This window comes from Atractosteus spatula, chromosome 16 (genome assembly GCF_055471065.1).
Source record: "Atractosteus spatula isolate fAtrSpa1 chromosome 16, fAtrSpa1.hap1, whole genome shotgun sequence".
In the NCBI taxonomy this organism is placed as follows: Eukaryota; Metazoa; Chordata; class Actinopteri; order Semionotiformes; family Lepisosteidae; genus Atractosteus; species Atractosteus spatula.
In genome coordinates this window covers 1,153,351-1,172,756 of record NC_142721.1, presented here as the reverse complement: position 1 = coordinate 1,172,756, position 19,406 = coordinate 1,153,351, and the positions used below count along the sequence as shown (strand labels likewise).

At 45.0% G+C, this 19,406-nt stretch overlaps 1 protein-coding gene across 1 annotated transcript; it reads left to right on the top strand.

Moving 5' to 3' along the window:
• The first annotated feature begins 1,566 nt into the window (after positions 1-1,566).
• On the top strand, positions 1,567-15,686 carry traf6 (TNF receptor-associated factor 6). Its single transcript, XM_088934900.1, has 8 exons — positions 1,567-1,651; positions 3,826-4,345; positions 5,718-6,007; positions 8,603-8,753; positions 11,099-11,257; positions 12,501-12,572; positions 12,970-13,047; positions 13,193-15,686. The coding sequence occupies exons 3-8, from the start codon at positions 5,727-5,729 to the stop codon at positions 14,117-14,119; spliced, it is 1,668 nt and encodes a 555-aa protein (XP_088791026.1). The 5' UTR covers positions 1,567-1,651; positions 3,826-4,345; positions 5,718-5,726; the 3' UTR covers positions 14,120-15,686.
• The last annotated feature ends 3,720 nt before the right edge of the window (positions 15,687-19,406 follow it).

The following is a 19,406-nucleotide window of genomic DNA, read 5'->3' as shown; positions in this document are numbered from 1 at the left end:
TGACGTGTAGGGAGCATCATGCAAACTGTGGATGTTCATATTATTAGAGCACAACTGATATATGTAACAGTATTAGCTTGTTGTGCTCAGATTTGCGATGGTCTCTGGCAACATATTGTTCTGTTATTTTTGGCTCACTTTTCTGGACACTGTTTCTCCTTTATTTCAATCGTTTGATGTTCAATGAAACATAAGAAACAAAATGTTCATTTTATTAGAGAGTTTATTTTACAGTTATTATTTTACCACGGCCGCGCTATTCATTGGATTTATAGCATTATGCTTTACAGTTAGTTGTTTTAGTGTTGTGATTCGTCATAGAAGGTGTTATCTTCATCTGTTCATAATCTGTCATGACCTTGCTCAACAGATGGTTTTTTGTGCATGCATGCGTTTATGTGTATTGTTTTTGTGTTTGCTTTACATGTCTGCCGCTGTAAAAGAAATTGCCCCTTGGGGATAATAAAGACTCTGTCCCAAAGACATCTGGTCTCAACTCAACATGAGCTCGTCTGTTTGCGTACCCAGCGATGGCCTGATGTCCCGTTTATGGTGTACTTCTGCTGTGAGCTTCGTGTTTCAGTGTTTCTGGAGTAGAACCCGGCAGCTAGACACTTTCCAACACAGGATGGGCGAACACAGTGGTTTTCAAAACTATTTGCTTTTCGTAATGCCTCTCAAAAAGGATTTCAGTTTCGACAGAATGCCCAGAAAGTGTCCAGAAAGACAAAATAAATCATACTACGTTGTTACAGCAACAAAATAAACATAAGTCTAATTACTTAGAAAGGCATCAGTGCAAAGAATTTAAAATACAACTGGTGAGTTGGGAGGGACTACCTGTACTCGGATTGAATCTTTACAATTCCGGGTTTAATATCTTGTAATTACCGGTCCTCTGCATCATCGGATTTCAGCCTGTGTGTGGAGGACCCGGTGTCCCGTTTTTTTTTTCAACGGAGCTTTTAATCATTCAGGCTAATTTATCTGTAGCCGCCTTTTGGGACAAGTTGTTTCCAGCTGGTAAGATTTTAGGGTTAATAAGTGGTATCGACCCTCAAATACTTTCCGAGTTCTTCACGTGCCTTTCCCCAGGAGTGCGGGATGTTTAATAACCGAACCTCTCTGCAGGACACGGGAAGAATCATTTTTTTTTTGTAGTATGAGGACTGGATATAACGTAATTCCTCTTCCTGCTGAGAACTGTTAAGGAAGACAAAAACAGAGGACCCACTTAATATCCAAACGGATGATGTATGGATGAATGGGTTGCGTTCTTGTCTGCTAGATCTCCTTATGTGCTATGGACACAACTGCAGTCACAGCATCTGTGGAACGCAGAGCCGGGAAACTGGCTGAAGAGATATAACCCGGTAAGGCTTTTGACTTAAAGGCGGCACTAGCTAAGAGCTCGGGCGGAGCAAAAACCAGAGGGAGGCAGGGCAGGCGTTTTAAGAACCAGTGTGTGCACAGAGAAAAGTTATTTATTCAGGTGTGTTTGAGCAGAACACCGAGGTCATAAACCTCCCTGTCAGTAGGGGGCGCCCGGGGAAGCGGCGCTCCCCCGAGTTCGCGATGTCCGGACGTTCTTGACTCGTCAGACGCTAGTGCGGACGGAGAAGTGAATGCGGATTATTCTCGCTCCTGGGGGGTAAGACGGGTCTAAACCCACCAGTTCGGCGGCTGCTTGGGTTTGTAGCGGTTCCCCGGAGAAAGGGGGGTGATCGGGGACCCCTGTACAGCAGCGGGAGGCCGCTTTGCTCAAGTGGTTCATTTCGGCGCAGTTCCGTGAAGTCGCCGCCTTGTCTTCAAAAGTTCAGCAGTGCAGGCGTCTGCATCCAGGACAGGTCAAGCTGTCAAAGCCTGGGTCTTTTTAAATGAACTCTTATGTGGCACATTTATTTAATGTTCAGCGTAGTTATCCATTACTTGTTTCGCGTGTCTTGTTTTTTACGGGTTTTTTTTTTTACAGGACGAGCTAAGATGTCAGTGTTGGTAAATGTCCTTATTTTGTGCCTTTTCCATGGGGATTTCTTCAACTCGAGTAAGAGTGATACTCTACGCGAAATAACTGTCGTCAAGCAGTTAGATTAGGGGTTTCTCTTAATGGTTTGGAAAGTGCTTCAGATGGGCGTTCAAGGACTTCCCCTCGGCTTGTTAGTTTTAATAAATTTAGTCCTGTCACTCACTTCCCTCAAATGGCAAAAACGTGCCGCTTTAATCGTCGTTTTTCGTGTGTCTGCTTTCGATTGTATGGGGAATGATATGAAGTAAACTTGTGTGTGCAGTAGCTACAGTACAGTGAGTATGTTTGATCAAACAAACAGTGGGGAAAATCACTGGTTGCCAACCCATATTTTAGGGCTCGAACAGATCGGATCGGACTTGAAAAAAATCCTTATTAATTAATGGACGTGGAGTTGCAGCGATGCTTTTAGCTAGGCGTGGGAATGTGTGATAGATTTCAACCTTTAGAATTACTGCCGAGAAAAACGGTCACTTGTGTAGGTCACACTTTATCTGTAGGAATAAAACGTCTATTACTGTAGTTGCGGCAATGTGCTATCAGCACGTACAACTCCCCTTCTCATTTCTTGAAAAGCTTTCTGATCCCCTCGATGACTTTAATGTTGGGTTTAAATGTAAAATGTCAGCTGCTTTAATTGTGCATCAACGTCCGAGACTTTTTCAGTGCGAGAAGCTCCGAACTGCCGCTTTTATACTCTTAGAGTAACTACATCTATTGGAAACGGTTACCGATTGAAAGCCACAAACATGGTCGTTGTAAACGAACGCAAGTTCGGCTCTAGAAATGTACTTGTATTTTACTTGTTTTGTATGTTATTGATCCAGGCATTGTATTTTCTCACTGCTGCTTCCAATTCTGTGTCCCGGGGAGCCGGCAAGTCTATCCAAGCAAGCATCTGACGCAAGGCAGGGTACACCCTGGATGGGACACCAGTCTCTTCCAGGGCGGACACACTCACTCGCACCAGGCTCAGCTTTCCCTGAAGCCAGTTGACCTACAGTACCAGCATGTTTTTGGCTGTGGGAGCACATCAGAAAGACAGCGCCTTGGGAGTTGAACTCGGGACCCCAGCGCTGTGAGGCAGCAATGCTCACCACAGCGCCACCGTGCCACCCAGTTTTAACACATTTTAAAAAAATAATAACCCTCTTTATTCTGAAGTGTTTTAAAAGTCATATGACTTGCCGCGCACCTGCCGACCTGCAGTTACATCAGTGAGAGAGACAGAGCTGCACCAATCGGTGCTGACTCCCCTGTAAGTCAGTGTGGAGATTGCCGCATCTCGGAAGAGTGCGTCTTGGCTCCTTTTTCTCTTTGTGCATCGCAGGATATGGAGTTGTGAGCCTAAAAAAACAATTGGTGATTCCAAAATATTGGCTTACTTTAGCACTTCCTATGCCCATATCAGATGCTCCACATATCCCTTGTCTCATCATCTTTGTGTAAGATTGTAAGAGAATAGCACAACCTGAGAAAAACGCTTTTGCTTTTGCAGATCATCAATACATTTTTTTCAAGAATCTACATCTGTACACCCACTGATACATGCCATGTTCTGGCTTGGTGCAGGGGCAGTATTGGAAGTGAAATATGACTCCTAATCGGATGTGGGGAAATGAAAGGTAGTTCCCTTGTTCGATGGTAAATGTGAGGATGTTGTCTTTTTAAAATTGTCGACACCTAAAACGTCTGTTATAGTTTGTTTCTTGGGCTTTACAAACCCTGGGCAGTGCACTTCATTCTCCTTTTGTGTAAGGAAGAGTCTGTAATGTCTCTTTTTCTTGTTGGTCTTGTAGGTCCACAGACTGTGTTGGAAACAGCTTGTCAGCCCCAGAGGTAGCGAGGCGGGACCCTGGCTGCTGGAGTAATCGTAGCGCGGCGGTCCGTGCGATTACGGACTGGAGAAATACCAGGCTGCTTCAGTTTGAGAGCAGGAAAAGAACTCCCTTTCTTCAAGATTAAAAGCAGCCATTTATTTTGTTCTAGAAGCAAGGAGGATGAAGCCAAGTAGTCGTGTTTGAAGAAAACATACATTCCATGCTTTGGTGAAAGAGAAAGGAAGTGGTGTAGCTCTGTCCCAAGTGGAAAATTATGGAATTATGATGAAGTTATGGGAGGCTTTGTCCATCAGATAGAAGGTGAAAGGAAGAAAATGAACACTGCTCCTTAAAGACCCCAGCACAGAGGGTGGAAATTTGTGACTTGGAGGGAAAAAACACCATGGTCAAACACTCCCTCTTCTGGGAAGGCGTCCTGTAGACATTTAAGCCAGGAAGACTGCCACAGAGCGAATTCGGAAAGAGTGCTGTCTTCAAGGTGAGAACTTTGATGAGGGGGACTGGTGTGTGTCCGTGGATCCATGTCAACTTGTCAGAACAAGAAATGGGTTGACAAACACTTCCATGCCCATGTTACAAATACCGGCTTTCTACATTCATGTGATGCACAAAGACAAGATACCTGATACAGCTGTTTTTTTTTGCTGCATTCTGTTCTAATAATAATAATAATAATGTTGCTTTATTAGCCCTATACAATTTCTTGCATTAGGAATTCGTCTTTTCGCATACCCCAGCTTGATCTCCCTGAGACACACAGACAGGGAGAGAAGCTTGGGGTCAGAGCGCAGGATCAGCCATTGTACAGCGCCCCTGGAGCAGTTGGGGTTAAGGGCCTTGCTCAGGGGCCCAACAGAGTAGGATTCCTCTGCCAGCCGCAGGATTTGAACTGGCAAAATCCCAGCCACAGGCACAGATCCTTAGCCACAGAGCCACCGCTCCGCCCATGTTCTATATGTAATTGTATTGGGACTGTTTGATTTTAATATGGGCAGTTAATTTAATATTGATTTTAATGTTATTGTACATTTCCTGATTAATTTGTAGTATTTTTCCTCACCGATATCATCCCCAAGATCTCGGCAATGCAATGCCTGTGGTTGATCTGTAGGTGGCACTCTAACTGCAGAAACTCAAGTCGAAAAATACTGAGCAACAATTGTAACAGACCTTTTAACCTTAGGTCCTGGCCTTTAACATTTCAGTGCCCTGTGCTTTTTAGTGTTAGCTGGGAAACTGGCTAGACCACCTGCCATTTACTCTGTAGCTTAAGGGTGGTGTCTTTTAGCTGTTTTGTCATCATCACAGGTTTAGGAATTTGAAGCGAGTCCCTACAACTGCAGAAATAGGAATGGTTGGTCTTCATAATAAGAGGGTAACTTAGAAGGCATTTTGCCCTAGGGAGAAAATGAGTCTAATTTTCTGTGCTCCAGAAGAATTTAAGCTAGTGCTGCAAGTCAAAGTGAAAAACAACATTTGTCTGTTGCCAGATTTTCACTTTGAACTCATGCTTTTCATTATAAAGTTAATATATAATTTCATTTCATAGGACAGAGGCACATGAAATGTTCACATTTTTTCTTAATGTGAACACTGGTATTGGGTCACTTGGCTTTATGGGTAGTTTCCCGTAGCCTGTTTTTGAGCTAGCAGTGCTGTCTGTGGGGAGCTTGTATGTTCTCCAGTGTCCCCGTGCAGTCCCAGGACACGCTGGTGGGATAATGGGGGTCTGAGAATTGGCCCTGCTGTGAGTCCTCGTCCCGTGACGCGACTTGCCGGGACAGGGCCCTGGCTCCCCGTGGCGCTCCGTGCTGAAACCAGCCCGCGTGTCCCCCGTTTCCGCTCTGCAGGGCCTGGCCATGAGCCAGTCGAGCTGCGAGCTGGAGAAGGACGGCCTGGGCAGCGCCTGCTGTGGGGCCGTGGCCTCGGCCTGCGCCGCGGCCTGCGCCGACAAGGGGGACGGCTGGGGCACCCTCAGCTCCCACGAGGCCAGCGCGCACACGCAGGGCTACGACGTGGAGTTCGACCCGCCCCTGGAGAGCAAGTACGAGTGCCCCATCTGCCTGATGGCCCTGAGGGAGGCCGTCCAGACGCCCTGCGGCCATCGCTTCTGCCGGGGCTGCATCGAGAAGTCCCTAAGGTGAGGCCCCCTGGGCGAGGTCCCCCTCCTGGTCCAGGGAATCCCCCTCTTCTGGGCTTCAGTCCTGTTGAGCTGTCCGTCGGGTTTCAAAGGGGAGCTGCACCGCGGTTTTTATAGTTCTGGGTTGGAAAGAATCGGCACTGATGAGCGCCTTTCAAACCATGATGACCGTAAGGTGACCACAGTAACGTGTAAAACATAAAAATAGACCAACTTTCCAGGTTTTCGCCACGTCATATTCTGCAATTCGATGAGGCAGCGAAACGTCCAGTGAGGTGAAGCAGCCTTATTGCACTGTAAACAAGCAGGCAGGGGTTTTTGATTGTGAACAGTAGCACCTATCCACTTTCACAAAGTTTAGGATTTTGTGCTTAATTTGAAGATAATTAGCTTGTAAAATTTTTCGATAATGTCAATGAATTTATTTTGTTACCAAGATCTCATTAGCAGTCTGAGAAATTGGGACTGCAATTCTGTTATTACCAAGACCTTTTACAACAGAACCCAGTTCACTGTTTTCATTTTTTTTAAAGCAGCTTCCATACAGATATAGGTCTTCTAATAGTTTGTCAATCAGGAGTGTACAAAAGTTAGCATTTTTAATTCTCTTTATAGAGCAGACTTCAACTTCTTCTTAGATATAAAATGGGCGCACAGTTGGCAACAAGGTTATCATTTTTAATTAAAACTGACAATTTATTCACAATTTATTTATTTTACTTTTTATAAAATACGAGATTAAATCAATTGTATCTAGCAATGAATTAGATAAAATAACCAAGTTTTAAAAGGGGAGTCTTAAGAATAGATTTCCAACAGGCAGCAACAGTTCCAGAGAGGTGGAGCTTGAATAAAGAGGCAGCTGCTTCTTTTCTCTTGAATTAAACTGACCTTTGATGTGCGGGAAAGGTCACTGTGCACATCCCTGTTTGCATGGAGACGGCACAAGTCTCATTTCAAAGTGTGGAATGGTTCCACCTGTAATTAGTCTCTTAACTCTAAATGCACATTAAATGGCCGTCGGAGTACCTCCAGCCTCTTTCCTGGGTCAAGACCTTTTCATGGCTCTGGGAAAGGAGGCTGTGCTGCTCTCCAGTGCGGCGAGCGTGAATCGCAATCTCGCAGAGCTGGTGAATTGAGTGACACCATCTTTGTGCAAGGTGTGCTAGTCAGCCTCCTACAGTACGTGAACTGTACTGATGCAGCATATTTTTCATACTGTGTATTCAAGACAAAGCAGATTTTAAACAAGTCCCATTTTCAAAAATGGAAGTAGCATTTGAATCTTAACTCCTCAGTAAGTCCCTAATTACTTAATTATGACAGTGGCTGTGCTGTATACCAATGAAACCCTGACTAAAAAGATTTTTTGCAGTATTAATCACTTTGTGGTTAAAGCCACATTTTGGGGCGGGCTGAAACGGGAATTTCTCACTTTCAAATTAAAAAAATAATTTCCCCAATGATCTATTATTCAGAAAGGACCTTAAATTTTTCTTATTTAGGGTGAAGAAGTGCATCTGTCTGTCTGCATATAATGTGACTGAATCTACATACTGTATGTTGTGCTTCTTAGTGGGTGTTTCATCCTGTAGATCTTCATCTATTCTGTTTTACAATCTTATTAATGTGTTCATATGTACTGGTGGCATTAGTCCAAGGTCAATTTAAACAAATCTAACCTTGACTGGGGCAAAACTACCAAGAATCGTGCAGAGGTGATGAAATCCGTTAACTGGCTCATCAGCAGTGAGTAAGTGTGCCAGGTTCAGCTGCTTTAGTTCCGTGAACCTGACCTAGGAAACCGTGTACTTAAACAAGTATAAATGTGAAGCTGAACACCTGGCACATGGTCATTACTAATTATTAACTAAAAGTAGAACAGCTCTCCAATCAAGCTAGTAGTCTAAGGTCCCATTAGCCTGACATATAAGGAGTTGTACTGGGATGAGAGCTGGAAGAGAATTAAGGCCAAATCCCTGGATTACTGCGCAGGGATCCCTCCAGTCACTCATTCTGTGGGTAGCTGTGTGGTTTTGGTCTACAGTGGCAGTGCTGGATAGAGTGTTTCCCAGAAAAAATTCCACACCATAGCTGCAGTGGAAATGGAAACAGTGACTCTCAAGATAAAAAGTGGTTCTTCAAGTAGAATGGAAAGCAGCCCCTGGGGGTGAGATGTCGCCAGTAAATAGCACTTAGCTTCTTAGCTTAGTAAGAAGGGCTTAAATGTAAATGAACTGTACAAACTTAACATGTGTTCAGTTTGAGTTTCTGCAATGTTGTTAGACTTACGAAAACAAAATGTTTAGTTAGTTTAAAGGAAAGCAAAATTGGTAAATTATGTAACCAGGCTATCAACAGATTCAAGTGATTTGGCCGATTTGGGAGCGTTATAGAATGTGGTAAAATTAAGTGTTGAAACAATTTAGAAGGAAACCATATGGAATGAAAACAGCTTATTGACTTGCCTTGGCTCATGGTGCGTGTTCCAGGGTCAGCGTTGAGTGGTGCCATTCAGGCCCCTTGGCGGTAATGAACATGCTTGTCTCCAGGTGGCGCTCTTTTCCCTGAGGCCCCAGTGCTCTGTTTCTGCAGGGACGCAGGGCAGAAGTGTCCCGTGGACAATGAGGTCCTTACCGAGGACCAGCTGTTCCCAGACAACTTTGCCAAGCGGGAGATCCTGTCCCTCACCGTGCGCTGCCCCAACCAGGGCTGCAGCCAGAAGATGGAGCTGCGTCACCTCGAGGTAGGGCTCGACTGCAGCGGCCGGCTTCGTTCCCTTCTGCTTCCTGTCTGGGGTTTCCGGGGGGTTTCCATTCCGCTGTCTCGTATAAGAGCAACACAAGATGTCATGTACAGCTTTAAGTCGCTGTGAATCAAAATCCTATTTATTGGGTCAAGAACGAAGACCCTAGTCGGCATCCTCAGTTCAAATATTAAATCAACTACACAGCTGTTTTTCAGAAACTCTTTGCTTTGTCCTCCTGTTGTTTGTTTGAGGATGTAAAGTTGTATTATAACAAGCTGAACCGATTATTAAACTAGCCCTAGACACTAGCCTATGAACCCCAACTCAAAGAGCTTCTCATGTTTCACATTTAAAATGTTTCTTTACAAATGCAGTCAATAGGATAAATGCAAAGACAAATGTTAGCTGCTAAAATGACTGGATTTCTTTAGTCTTTCGGCTGCTTTTGGAGCAGTTCAAGCTGTGAGACCTACAATTGCTTTAACTTTAGGCATGTTAGAGGTAGGAGGCGTTATTTATTAAACCTGCTATCCTTTGAGTTGCCGAAGCAGCAAAAGAGGCTTTCTTGCAAGCAGATTTTGTCTCGAACTGCGCTTTCTTTTAAATGTGTTACTGGCGCTTTTGAATTTCAGGCTGTTTTTTCAAGAGTTACAAGAAGTCTCAGCATATTTCAGTCATGGCTGTTTAAACCACAATCATGAAAGAATGCTTTTGTGTGGTGTCTGTTGGGTGACTGTCAGCAAATTTACATAATGTGTTAACCTTCAGACATATTTCTGTAGGTGATATGGCATTTCAGCATGATGTTATGGCAGAAAATACTGTAACCAAAGGAAATAAACTGCACAGTAACAGTGAAGCCAAATTGCCTGGTAAATTTTGACTTGCATTGTGGGTTTAGTGCCTTGCCATCCATGTATATATTCATATTCCAAATAACACTTTTTTTTATTCAAACTCGTAATGACGAAACTGAACACTGTAATATGTGAGGAGGTTGAAGGTTAGCAAAACCGCAACTAAGATATGTAAAGAACCTAAATATGCTGGTTACATAAATATTCAACTGTATGTTGCTGTATGGAATCACCTTTAGCACTAATTACTTCTGTCAGTATTTCTGTATAGGTCTCTAATTAAAGATTTGCATTAGTGGCATTTTGCCCATTTTTTCTGCCAGTTCTGAGGTTTGTTGGTTACTGTGTCAAGATGGCAATCATTAAGCCTCATCATAAAGTTTGTATTGGATTCAAGTCAGGACTGTGACTGGACCACTCAAATATATTCACTCTCTTGTCAAAGTTGGGGAATGCAAGATACTACAGTATTTAGACACATTTGTCCCTTTATTGAATCTTAAAATTGCCCATGTACTACATTTTTTTGGTTACTAAACTGTCATGTGGTGGTGACTTTCTCTGTTTTTTACTGCTGAGCATTCCTGGTTTTGTCTATAAAGGGCACAAAGCAACAGTTTGTTTTTACTTCCCTTGTTATTATGAATTTTTTCTTTTATGTTTGTTGCCGACAGGTATTGCTTCAAGTGGAAAGATGTTTAAATCTGTTAACTGCACAGTCTGCTGTGGTTTCAAGTAGTTTAAATTCATTTGCTTTTTATTGATTATAGGATCATCAATAGCCTGAAAACTTCACTGTGCATTTTCAAATTTGTCTGTCGGTCATGTCTTGTGGAACTGTGTGAAACTTATTGTTCCTTTAGAATACAGTACTGTATTTAAGATTGCTGCTATAAATAGGGCACAGCGAACAGCTGCCTCAGGACCCTAAGCCCCTCAAGGTGTGAGATCTGTAAATTTTTTGTCCAATTCAGGGTAGCAGGGGATCAGAGTCTATCCCAGCAAGCAATGGGTGCCAGGATGTTACACCCTGGATGGGACGCCAGTCCGCCACAGAGCACACACATAATAAAATATGCTAGAGGTTTTACTCCTGTAGGTGCTACATGATCACCAGTAATTGAGCATCACATAGAAAATGTGTGAAATAGGTATACTGTAGATGCGATTTAGTTGAGGTTATCATATTGTGCTTTATCAAAAAAGCATTGCGACAGCTGCACATTTTACTTGGTGCATGTCCATTTGAAGCGTCCACACTGTTTTTTAAAGGACAAACTCAAATCTTGAGGAATGTTATGTGGAGAAAGTGTTGAAAAGGTTAACTTTGAATCCCACAGTTCCCTCAAGCCTGGAAACCGCACGACGCCAAGCTGGGTGCGGTGGCAATTGTGGGAAGGGGGGGCGAGCAGGCGTTGCCCTGGCGCTCCAGTTCTCTGCCCGGCGGGCTGACTGTCTCTGCTGTTCCTGTGCCCATCTCCGCAGGCTCACGTGGCGGAGTGCGTGTTTGCCATGGTGGTCTGTCTGTTGTGCCACATGTCAGTGTGCAAGAGCTACCTGGGGCAGCATGAGACCCAGGAGTGCCCACGTCGCATCGTCCCCTGCGTGAACTGCGCCTGCCCGGTGGTGTTTGAGGAGAGCAAGGTGAGTGCTGCACTGTGCCAGGGATGGAGGCATTGTGAAAATGATCCGTTACTGCACTTAATGCATGGTGGGAAATTTGGCCAGAAGACCAGGGTTACACCCCTACTGTTTTCAAGCAGCCCTGGGATTTTAATGACCATGGAGAGTCAGGTTTTATATGTCATCAGAAGGATGGAGAAATTTTTAAAGTATAGTGTCCTCGTCACTATACTGGGGCATTAGGACCCACACAGATCGCAGGGTGAGCTCCCCCTACTGGCCCCACTAACACCTCTTCCAGCAGCAGCCTTTACTTTCCCAGCAGGTCTCCCATCCAGGTACTGGCCAGGCTCACACCTGCTGAGCTCCAGTAGGCTGCCAGTGGTGAGCTGCAGCTTGACGCAGCTGAAAGTGAAAGACTGACGTGGTGAAGGTGTGTGAATTGAGAATTGGTGAGCTGCTCGTATGCAGTGGAGAGGGGAGAGGCATGTCTGCCTTGTGAGCAGTGGTACAGAAAGCACAGTGAGCTGTCTGCCATTCAGGATGAGACGCCCAGTGAAAAGGGGCTCCATGTCACCCTGAGGGAAGTCTGAAAAGGGGCTGGCGAGCCGATACAGCGACTGAGAGTAGGACGGAAAAGAGGAGAGAAACTTCCCTTGAGTAGAGAAAAAGAACATTGAAGGCAGCGGGGAAGAGATCCCTGCTCATTCAGGGCTCTGGGAAGACAGGCTTGAGGAGCAGCTCACTGCAGTTGGTGCTGTAGCTCAACTCAATGTCGGTGCACTGAGCTTGAAACGGTCCACTCCTGGAGCAGATAATTGGATTATTGGTCACCTGATTGAAGAAGAAGAGGCTTTCAGGAAACGGGTCCTGTCTGCATCCACTGCTGCTGGCGAAATAGACCACCAGACGGTTCCTGGAAGGTTCTCATGAAGTCTTCCTCACGCGCAAGGCTGGAGAGTTTGTCCTAGACCACCACATCTTTCAGTAAAGTGTGTCCGACTTTCTGTCCCAAATATTTTTTTTAGTTGCCCCTGGGTCATTGTATCAGGTTCTCCAGCAGCTATATTGGTCATTTTAATTTGCTTTCATAGATTCTTTTTCTTGACAGATCAAATATACAATACTCACTGACATGCAATACTTGTAGACATATAAAGCTCTTGGGCGATTTCAAATTAAACACTCCTGTTGTGTGCCTGAAATTCAAGTAATGTAGTGTAATTGCAGTGTTTACTTTCTTGAACTGCTTTTTCTTTTACAGTATCATGAGCAGGAGTGTCCTCTAGCAAATGTAGTGTGTGATTACTGCACTATGGAGCTGATCAGAGACCAGGTAGGTGTGAGGAGATTCCACTCAGTGCTCTTCATTTCACTACCTCCTGATTTGTTTTTTAATCCTGGAGGCACCAGGTATCTACTCTGAAAACTGAAGGTCCTTTTAGTACATCTCAAGGTCCATATCATTTTGGGAATTGTCTTAAGAGACAGTGGGCTGAGTTCATAATTATTACAACAGTAGCATTAAGACGCATTTAAGACCAATTAGAATTAGAAGGGTGAGTAGTTCTGCTACGCGTTTCTGTTTTTTAAATCCTTAAGTTAATTTGTCTTCTCTGGCACTGATTTGTGATTTGTCTTCAAGTACAGGTAAGATCCATAGTTCACTGACAAAAGCAGATGTTTCAGTCAGTGGATTCTGATGCACTGACAGCATGTTATTTTCCTTTCAGCTGCAGTATCACTGTGATATGGATTGCCTTAGAGCTCCGGTGGCCTGTACGTTCAGCCCCTTTGGGTGTCCAGAAAAGGTGAGCTCCGCAATCTGGCGTCTCCTGGAGATAACCACGAGTGCTTCTCCGTTTCTGAAGCTGCGCTAGAAAGGGGCAAGACAAACCAGGCTCTCCCTGGTATGCTGACGTGGTTTTAACACGGCAACGTGCTGCTGTTTTGCAGATGCAGCGCAGCGACCTGGCCCAGCACATGCAGGAGTTCACCCAGATGCACATGCGCTACATGGCCGATTCCCTGCGCAGCCTCAGCCTGAGCGGCAGCCTGCTGCCCGCTTCGGAGATGCACGACGCCAACTTCTGCCCCAGCCGGCCTGTGCCTGGCCCCCTGCCACTCCGGGAGCCCATGGCGGGGGCGGCCGTGGCTGCGCCGGCCTCCTCGCCGCACTGCGGCTGCTCCGAGTCGCTCCAGCACCTGCGCGAGACCATTCAGCAGCTGGAGGCGCGCCTGGTGCGGCAGGACCACCAGCTGCGGGAGCTGAGCATCCGCACGGAGACGCAGAGCGGGCAGGTGGGCGAACTGAAGAGGCAGGTGCGCCTGCTGGAGGAGAGCGCGCGGGAGCTGGAGGCGCAGCAGTGCAACGGCATCTACGTGTGGAAGGTGGAGAACTTCTCAGTCTACCAGCGCAGCCAGGAGGCCGGCCAGCCCGTCGTGATCCACAGCCCGGGCTTCTACACGGGCCGGCCCGGCTACAAGCTGTGCCTGCGCCTCCACCTCCAGACCCCCAGCGCCCCGCGCTGCGCCAACTACATCTCCCTCTTCGTGCACACCATGCAAGGCCAGTACGACAGCCAGCTCTCCTGGCCCTTCCAGGGCACCATCCGCCTCGCCATCCTGGACCAGGCGGACGGTAACCACCACACGGAGGTGATGGAGACGAAGCCGGACCTCCTGGCCTTCCAGCGCCCCACCATTCAGCGCAACCCCAAGGGCTTCGGCTACGTCACCTTCATGCACCTGAGCGCCCTGCGGCAGAAGGACTACCTGCGGGACGACACCCTGCTGGTGCGCTGCGAGGTTACGCCCCGCTTCGACGTGAGCTGCATCCGAAGAGAGGGTTTCCAGCCCAGGGGCCCCGAGCCCTCAGTGTAATGCCTCGCAGGGGTGCCAGGGGCCACCGAGATGGCTGAGGGTACGGTGTCGGCAGAGGGCACGCCGTGCAGCGCGAGAGACTGCCTGCAACACGCCAGCGGCTTTGATGACGAAACATGCCTCGCAGAGCAGCGTTTCCGAGAGGCAGATAAAAACATGTGTTGTAGAACAAGCTTAGACTGAGCGCTGAATTGTTGTCTTTTTTAAATTAACTGATCCCCTTGCAATGTCCGAATAAAATCGACTTGGTTATTTCTCTGTGAGATAAGGAAGCATTCTCTAAAAGAAGAGTAAAGAATGGAGGGAGCTGACGGGATTATGACAGTGCAGCTCTCTGCACTAACTGCTAGACAATGGAGTTGATAACTTCCGTAGACAAGCTCTTTGGGTCCAGGAAAGCCCCCTGTAAACAGATGGTTCCTGTTACTTGTAACCAGTGTGCAGCTGGATTCCCTACAGACACCTGAAGCTCAGCCTCTGGAATTCAGATCTCAGAACCTGTACACCGATATTCTATCTTTAAATCCTCCATGTAGCACAAGGACTGAATGTTTGGAAAAAGTTATTTATTTTTACCTCCACTATTCTTGTACCTGGCAAAGGGGCTGAAACTAGAAATACAGAAGAAATTTAATTCTCTTTCCCAGGGGACCTGGAGTTATTGGAACCCCCTTCTTAAATCCAAATAGTCAGAGGATGCCAACAACTAGCCTATCTGTAGCCCTGGCTGGGCCCTGCCCAGTCCTGCTGCAGGAGGGCCTCCTCGCTGGCAGTGCTGGCTCGGACACATGCCAAGGGGAGGCAGGTTGGTGAGATTCGGGCGAAGGTCTGATGCCTGGTTATCCCATCCGTGATGAATTTGTACGTGAGTCACAGGAATGTTTCTCATTTCTACTGTATATGACCTGTTTTGTCTAAGCTGTGGCAGTCAGACCTGAACTCTGTATAACATCTCCATTTTCGACTAAATTTATTTCCCCAGGAACACCTTATCCAAATCTTGCTCAACAAGACTTTCAATATTCTGCTTAATGCACTTTCAGAAGACTTGTGATCAAAAAGGGACGATAAATGCCGAAGAGTTTATACAAAGCGTATTTTTTATTCACCAGGTTGTTGTAAGCATATAAGAATTTGGGAGCGTGTTTTTTTTTTTTTTTCTATGAAGCTACGAAGGGAAGAAGTGATGAGTTTCAAATTTGGGTTTAGGAGCTCAGCAAGCATCATTCAAGATGTGAGTGAAGTTGACACCAGGTTGGTTTCTAAATGCTTGTTCAATACCCATGAGTGGAGACTGCCTCAGCTACCCATTACCTTCTATTAATCAGTGTTTTATTTAATCTGTAGGTGTACTTTATAAATCAAGCGTTTGTCATTTTCACATGCTTCAAATGGCATTTTAGAATTCGTAACTGACCGTGGAGGAAAACTCACTGAATGCATTTTGCAAGTAGGATATTAATTTCAATATTTAGATGCCAATTTAGCCGACATACTTTATTAATGTGTTGTTACATAAAACCTTAAACCAGTGAGATTAAAATATCACCAGTATTAAGGACTTGGATACTGTGTAGCTGGCTTCTCCTTTCTTTTTTTATAGTGCAGTTGTCTGTGCTGCTGAATAATTTGTTGTGGGAAAAGTTGGAAAATGTTGAATTTGCCATGTGAAACTCCAGATTACTGGCTAAGTGTCATACTGTATGTAGAGCAAACATGACCCAAAATGTTTGAAGAAAGACCATGATGTAGTAATAGCGAGACCCAACCCATAAGGGGTTGCTTGTGATTTGGAAGTTCGCGAATGAGAAAATGGACGAGAAGAGAAACGTGAATGATTTATTCAGCACTGATTCGTAGTTGGAAATCAAACCAATTATGAACGTAGATGTGAATGACTTTCCTTCACCTTGTTGCTCTGACTACACTGGCAGATTCTTTTATAGTGATCTAGCAGCTATACTGTGGATTTGGTCTTACAGCTGCAGTATGCAGTTCTCTTCGCCTTTTAGCCTTGCTGCACATCTCAGTGATGGTTATCTGTCCTAATTTCTATAATAAATGTAGCGTATTCCAATGCTTACTTCATATGCAGAATTCTCGTGCATATTTTATTGTTTGTACATAAATTATATAATACAGCAGGTTTAGGCCGAATCCACAATGGAACAAGGGGTTGGTTACACTGCAGTGTGACCAATTTCTTTTTATTCAATCTAGAAATACTGCATTTCTCATTGTGTAGTGGTTCTGTAATGGATTTCAATACCTTTGGTGTTGGTATATGTATTTGGCCATCTTAAGGATGAATAATTCCATCATTGAAAGCAAGACAAAAGAATATCAGATATAACTGAAACAGGCTGTTATTCTCAAGGGTCTAGAATTGTTCTTATAAATCTGTTGTGGTTTTGGGTTCCACCACCCATCTGGCTATATTTTGTATAGGCTGCTGTTCTACTGTTGTCTGTCAGTGTAACCTGAGCGGTGATGAAATACACCATGCATGTTCTCTTCAGGATGACTAGCCATACATCCTAAGGCTTTCTCCCATTTTCTCAGTGGTAGAGATTCAGTTTTCTGACTGAAGTGAAGTTATTCTGTTACCCTTAACTGCACCCCAGTTTAATGTCAGGTGGATATCTGAAGCTCAATCAACGCAGTCCTTTCCAAGGTAAAATGTCAGCTGGGTTATATGCAGTACAGGGTCAATATCTGAGCCTGAAGCTGCAGTCAGATGTGTAGTTACTTGAACAGTAGGACACGGGGATCCTCCGCTCCAGGGTTATCAGGGTCACATTTCAAGCCATAGTGCTAAACCACAGATTAAATAAAACATCTTCCTTACTGCATCCGTTTCCTTGAGTCTATAGTTACTAGTCTAGTTTCTTGAAAGGGTCCTATCATGCGCAAGATTATGACCCTGACAGACTAAAGCTGAGGATCCCTGGAGCGATATACATTTCAAGCCCAATAGCTAAGTTACTGAGACACATGGTCGATCTCCTGGTCAGAATAAGTAGATGTTACATGTTTTGTTAGGCAGGGTGCTTTCAGATTTTTCACCAGTTTCCCGTTGCGTTCTCATCTCCATTATATTGGTTAACAGTTAAGCTGGCCGCCTCTGTATTGGAAAGGGTTCAGAAGTGAATGAATGGAAATAACTTGGACCTGCTGAGCTACTAGCAGATCAACCAATCTGTTGAGGAAGAGCATGGTTTTCCCTAGTGCCTCGTCTGTCACAAACACTAACATTTAGGAGCATCATGCTGTTGACGGCTTCGCAGCCTAGTGAATGCTGACTAGAAAAGGAATATGGTGAAAACGGGCATTTCTTTCCGAGAGCCTCACAATAGCCTGTTTCTGTGGTAAAACTGAATGCAGTACAACTTGTTTTTCGCTGACATTTTATAGACCTGTGAAGACCTACTTCAGTGGAATCTTGCAGCTGGAGAATAAAAGCATCCCCATACCTGCTATTGACCAGCACATCCTGTTTAGATGTTGGAGGTCATTATCCCTTCCTCCCTGGTAGTATTGCTTGGTGCTGCTGAGCTGTCTTCACCTGGTTGGTTCAGATTATCGTATCCTTTTGTTCATGCAGTACTTGAGGCAAGCAGATAAAAAAAACATGAACCCAGTAATCTCTCTAACTACCTGTCCATTAACCCTGTCAGTTTCCAAGTCGTGGGGTTTTACCTGCGTCTTCTCATATGACTGTAGATCACTGGGGGGGGAAAAGTGTGAAAAGGGTGCACGGAAATCAATTCACTTTGCTAAACAAGCCAATGGTTGACAGACCAGGGAGCCAAACATCAAACTCGTGTCTCTCGCAGTGCGAAATCACCCTCATTCGTGAGAGCTGGAGATCTGATCTATGGAGTCAGTCTATTAAAACTGGGGAGGAAGGGGGATTACCATTCAGAGCGGATTTACTGCCCTCTGCACAGACAGGCTCTGGTGCTGCTGCGTGGGGATATCGGGGTTTGATGTGGACTGGAGTCTGGCCTGCACTGGGCTGGCACTGGATCAGGGTGTGATCTGGACTGGTGTGTGTATGTGTCCCGCACTAGGCTGGCGTTCCACCCCGAGTGAAGTGCTGCCCTGTGCGCTCTCCTTCTTTGACATGGCCCTTCCCAGGAATGTGCAGCTTCTGCTTGTAACACTTGACAGCTCTGAGGCTCCATGTCACATTCATATTACATAGCAGGTCACATGGTGCGTTCTTGCATTTCTTTGTAATCATTGAATGTATATTTGTCAGCTTCAGTTACCTTGCTCTACTAAAGTGAATAAAGCTGCTGGATTTGGTATGTACATGTTTGACTGTTTCTTTTTGGTCTTGGAACACAAAAATGACCAATTAGCCTAATTTCAATTTCTGTTTTTGTTCATGGACACCTAACATTAGTTTGCTGCCTGTTCTGGTCTGTTTATCAGTTTTTCGTAGCAGGTCCCATACAATGTTAGTATTTGAAATACTAAGTGAAGGAGTTGGCATTCTGGTCAGGTGTAAATGATTCATCTTTTAGACATTATTTTCTTGACAAGAAATAAAGATACTTCTGGTGCCATCTTTCACTAGCAGGAAAAGTGTCAGGAAGGAAATGCAGACCTCGATCGTTTGATCGAGCAGGGACTGTTAGTAGAGCTGGTATCTGGACTCCCATTGCTAGAGTAGTCTGTCTCAATGAACAACTCCAGACTAATCAGGAATTTTACAATGATTACTAGAGGTGTAAAAAAGGGATGAATCCAAAATTCTCTCATATCCAGCAGAATAAAGGAGGGATGTGTTCTGGAACCGTCTTGTTCGGCACTGTACAGATCTTTTTAAGGACCCGTATGGAGTATTTTACAATATTGCCCTGTCATTGAAAAATGTTACTAGCCTCTCGGCATTCCCTCAGAAGGTTACACGGGTCTTGTCACTGCTACCATTTCCTACCCTAGAATGATCCTTCTACCTCGTCGTCCTGCTTGAGGAAGAAATGTTCCAATAGAAAACGTTAAATAAAAACTTGAAAATGCTACTTCAGGAACGCTCTATGTGGTGATGTGGCAGAATGTGCCAAAATACCAGGTATATGAACAGATGATGGCAAACCTCTTGCCCAGGGACCTGAAACTCAGTAAGGTCTCGTGCACAGTTCAAAACACACGGGTATTGGCAAGTGACCCACCTACAAATTCTTTTTCAGCTGACACAGAAGAACAAGATGTTTGTGACAGCAATAAATGGAGGAGAACAGCTGAAAACATGTAGCATCAGCCAAGAAAATGAGTC